This window comes from Triticum dicoccoides, chromosome 2B, assembly GCF_002162155.2.
Source record: "Triticum dicoccoides isolate Atlit2015 ecotype Zavitan chromosome 2B, WEW_v2.0, whole genome shotgun sequence".
NCBI lineage: Eukaryota > Viridiplantae > Streptophyta > Magnoliopsida > Poales > Poaceae > Triticum > Triticum dicoccoides.
The window spans coordinates 773,751,688-773,756,295 of NC_041383.1; the positions used below are offsets into that span (position 1 = coordinate 773,751,688).

The following is a 4,608-nucleotide window of genomic DNA, read 5'->3' on the forward strand; positions in this document are numbered from 1 at the left end:
TGCAATGAGACATATCTATAATGGTTCTCCGACAGGTTCCCATGTTGTCTTGGCTTTTCAACGTTTGATTTTTTTTGTTCTAGCTCTCCCGGCGCCAACACAATGTCGGTCTTTCACCACGAATCCATTGCCCGAAGAACCAAGTGGGGAAGACGGAGAAAGCGGTGACCCAATTGCTTGCCACAGAACCAAAAAGCTGGTACCACCCCCTCACAAACGCACAAAGCAGAAAACTGGTTTGCCCCTCCACCGACAGCGAAATAACCCGCATGCACAGGAGGTACCATTCAACATGCAACGCTTCGAAGGACGACCGGGACGTTCGCTTCGGTTGGCTACCAGTCCCCCTATTAGGCCTGAGCCCACCCAAAGAAGTGGAGGAAAAAATAAAGAGAAGAAAAAACAAAAAACAGTTGTTAAGGTGTTTCAAATGTTAAGAATTTTTTTTAAAATATTCACAAATTTAGAAATGATCATGAATTTATAAATGTTTTACGGATTTAAAAAAAACTGCTCGGGATTCCTAAATTGTTTGGGAATTTTAAAAAATGTTACTCGCAATACAATCTTGAATAAAAAAATATTCATGAATCCGGAAAATGTTATCAGATTGCAATAGAAGTTCCCGAAATTCGGAAATGTTCATAAATTCAAAAAATAATGAATTTATAAATTATTCATGACTTTAAAGATTTGTTTATTGATCAATATAGTAGCGCCACGTCAATGTGTGAATAAAAAATCAACCGTAGCCCACAATCGATCCACTTTCTGACATATGGGGCCACAAATGCAAAAACCACCTTACACTGGGCGGCGGTCGGCACTGTGTGCATGTGCCAGAGTTAGGTCTGAAGGCATCGATTTGAGCCAACCAGCTTGTGCCTGGGCTTTGGTGGCTTCACGTTTGGACTCAAAATGAAATACATGTTGATAAATCTTGCACAAGCGACACACAAAACACATTTCTGGATCCAGCTTGCACCCCTAAAAAACTTCAGTTTAAACCAACGCTTACTCCAACATACAAGTGGGGTCAACCATGGGCTCCCTATTTCTAGGGAGCTTAGTATCTCTAGTGATTACAGCAGTAATCAGCATCTTCTTGTGCACACTTACACCAAGGCTAAAATAGCAAATAGGATTCCAGTGTAATCTTGCCGTTGATATCATCGACATGGTGCAGTCTCCACGGGTCAAACTGTTCACATGCTTTCAGGCAACCGGAGACAATACTCAAGTCTTCATCAACCACCTTGGCCTTCGCCTTTATATCAATTTCGATCAAGCAGCATGTTGCGAGTATTCCTCTTGCAGGATTCCTCAGGCATAAATAGCCACCTTTCTAAAATGTAGGGAAGAGACTTAATGTTGATTATTCTCCATAAATAACATCAATGATGTATATGAAAGAAGGAAGGATTACGTACTGGGTCAATTGCTTGTGCATTCTCTCTAGAGCAATGGAAAATGTAGTTGCGTGAGAAATCCAGGTGATCCCTTACTGCGATCACGCCATAGACCTCGATATTATTCGATTGTACCATATTGTCACGCATAAAATTGACGAAACAGTAAGATTTCGTATACAGCTCGGCCATGACATCAAGGAACTGTAGCATAGGGACAGGGTTGTGTGGGCATCTCTGTCATCACCACCAAATTCACACGAAGCGTATCTCATTCTCATCGGACGTGGCCGAGCTGAATAAATCAAGAAGTTTGGGTCATACTACCAATTGTATCATCATCATCAGATTGGAAAGAAAGAAGAAAGCTAGTATTGATTGGTAAAAAGATTTGGTTGTGAAACATAAAATTAGCTTACCTGGTGAGGGTCGGTGTAGGAGGTGTAGCTGGTGGTATCGAGTCCACAGAAAAGCCTTTGATTTCTGTATATCCCTGGACAACGTTTGTTCGGAGATATGGTGGTTCGGCCGCCGGGTGTCCACGGTCTGCGCCGTCGTCGTCTTGCCGTCCTCATCGTCATCTGCGCATTCGTCGGCGTAATGCCGCCCTTGCAGCACCGCCTCCCAGTCCTCTCGCTCCGCCTCCTGGTGATGTCTGTCCGCGAAATCCAGTACCTCAGCGAAGGCAAAGGCGTCGGTGAAGACGCTGCAGGGCCCGCCGGCGCCGGCGATGAGTTGATGCATGCGGCGTTCCTCTTGGGTGGGCTCTTGTTCCTCCCGGCACGAGATGTCGACGATCCGGCGCCGCGTGTCCTGGGTCATGCTGGCCCACGCCTCGTCCGTGAACATGTGGTCGAACTCGGGCGGCCGACGCAACTCATCCATTGACGGCGACATGGCGGCATTCGAGGTTGGGGATTGGGGATTAGGGATTCGGTCGATCCCTCTCTCACTCTCGCGAGGGCTCTACTGATATCGACCTGGGCTCACCAGGCCAGATCCGAGCGTGAGTACACTTGGGCCGGAATCAGCCGCTGTTTGGACCATTTCTTATTGGGCTAAATTGCTTAATCTAATTTACATTGGGCTGAAAATAGAAAACATTGAAAACGAATAGGAAAACAACCCGAAAGAAAATTGATAAATAGTCCTATAGCTCATCTCATCCAAAATCAATTAGTTTTTATAAAAAAGCTAATCTATTTTAAGATTCATGGAATTGTGCGTTGTAAAGCATAAAGTAAAAACAAATAATGACAATTCATCTAGAAATTTTTTTGGGCAACTATGATACAAAAGATTCTAGAACAAAGGAGAAGTGCTTGTGTTTTGAGGTTTGTGCATTATGCTTAAGTTCAACCATGGAGTCTTCTAGATTGTACATGTGGCAAAATCTGGTGGAATATAGATGATATCCAATGTCCAGTAGTGCTCGGATTTGCCATCTCTGCACCGTCGGATTGACTTCATCCAACGACCATCTTTCAAAGTATTCACACACTATATAGGGGAATAGAAAACCGCTCGCCCACAGCTTATTGGGCTGGCCCACCATGCGAACTATGTAAACAAGAGTTGCTACGATCTTATAATCAGCCAGATTTAGCATTTGCGGCGATAAAGCAACATAGAGTAGCAGATCGCTCGCTGGCGCTTATGTTGCGCCAAGGGCCCGAGGCCCACTAATGGGTGCTTGTGTACTCTCTATGCTTGTGTCAGGACTAGGACGAAAGCTCGTCCTTGCGGCCTCGTCATATTGGGGATTGTCAAACAATTTGTTTTTGGAAGGATACATGGCTTGAGGACACGTCTCCAGCTTTTCAGTACATTTATCTTTATAATTTATTCAGTGCAAAGAAGATTAAATTGCACTGTTTTAGGGGCCAAATCCGTTGAATATCTAGTTCAGAAAAACTTTGATAAATAATAAGTGATTAGTATGGGTACATTATTTAGCATGAAGGTTGATGCGTAACACCCTTACCAATGTACCGGACACATCTTACATCTTACATTCTTAAGAAGTTAATCCTCTAGTGGTACTAATTCTCTCAACATGTACCTTTTTTCAAAATAGATTTTGAAAAAAGGTTCACAGATTTGAAAAAAAATGTTAATAGAATTTGAAAACAGAAGTTCAGGTTTAAGAAAAGTTCATCAATTTTGAAAAAAAATCAAATCGAAAAAGATCATACATTTTCCAAAAAATGGTCCATGAATTTGAATTTTTCATCGAATTTGAATAAAAAAATTATCAAATTTGTAGAAAAAGTTCATCGATTTTATAAAAAAAGTCCAAAAAAATTGAGAAGTAGGAAGAAGGAAAAAGAAAAAGGGGAAAGCAAAAAATAAGATAGAAGAAAAGATGGAAAAATATGTAAGTGATCACTTCAGGTTAGGTGGCGGGGTGGTTATTGCAGCATTCTTGATGCATGAGGTCGCTGGTTCAATTCACTCCACGAGCACACTTTTTCCAAGTTAAAAAACAGAACATAAATAAATAAAAGGTAGACGGGTCGGCCCAGCGCGAACTGGGGATGTGCTCCCGTTTACAGAGGGCCAAATAGGAAATGCCCCAAAACCGGGCGGATGGTTAACCAATCCACACCATAAGTAAAAGCGCTCGCACACAGCTTATTGGGCTGGCCCACCGTGCGAACTATGCAGACGAGAGTTGCTACCATCTCATAATAAGCGAGATTTAGCATTTGCGGCGATAAAACAACATATAGTAGCAGATCGCTTGCTGGCGGGCCCGAGGCCCACTAATGAGCGCTTGTGGACTCTCCATATTTGTCTTAGGACTAGGACGAAAGCTCGTCCCTTGCGGCCTTGTCATATTGGAGATAGTCGAGCAACTCGTTTTTGGGAGGATACATGGCTTGGGGACACGCCTCTACTTTTTCAGTACCCTTCTTTTTATAATATTATTGAGTGTAAAGAAGATTGCACTGCACTGTTCTCGGGGTCAAATCTGTTGAATATCCCGTTCAGAAAAACTTTGATAAAGCATAAGTGGTTTGTGTGGGTAGATTATTTAGTAGTACCAAGGTTGATGCTTAACACCCTTACTAATGTATCCGACACATCTCACATTCTTAAGAAGTTAACCCCACGAAGGAGTATATCTTAATGAAACCTCTAGTTTTCACTACAGGTTTCTCTCTCATACCCATAGCATACGGTGGGGAACAAATTA

General features: G+C 42.7%; 1 protein-coding gene across 1 annotated transcript; it reads right to left on the reverse strand.

Moving 5' to 3' along the window:
• Positions 1 to 1,025: 1,025 nt before the first annotated feature.
• LOC119368727 lies at positions 1,026 to 2,342 on the reverse strand. The gene is made up of 3 exons (XM_037633902.1): positions 1,829 to 2,342; positions 1,431 to 1,704; positions 1,026 to 1,345 (listed from the first exon to the last, which is right to left on the reverse strand). The coding sequence occupies exons 1-2, from the start codon at positions 2,304 to 2,306 to the stop codon at positions 1,511 to 1,513; spliced, it is 672 nt and encodes a 223-aa protein (XP_037489799.1). The 5' UTR covers positions 2,307 to 2,342; the 3' UTR covers positions 1,026 to 1,345; positions 1,431 to 1,510.
• Positions 2,343 to 4,608: the final 2,266 nt, after the last annotated feature.

Excerpts from the sequence above, each read along its gene's own strand:
- LOC119368727 (XM_037633902.1), bottom strand. The coding sequence starts at position 2,306 with ATGTCGCCGTCAATGGATGAGTTGCGTCGGCCGCCCGAGTTCGACCAC. Across the intron at positions 1,705-1,828 it reads CCTACACCGACCCTCACCAG|CTCGGCCACGTCCGATGAGA; the intron begins GTAAGCTAATTT and ends TGATTTATTCAG.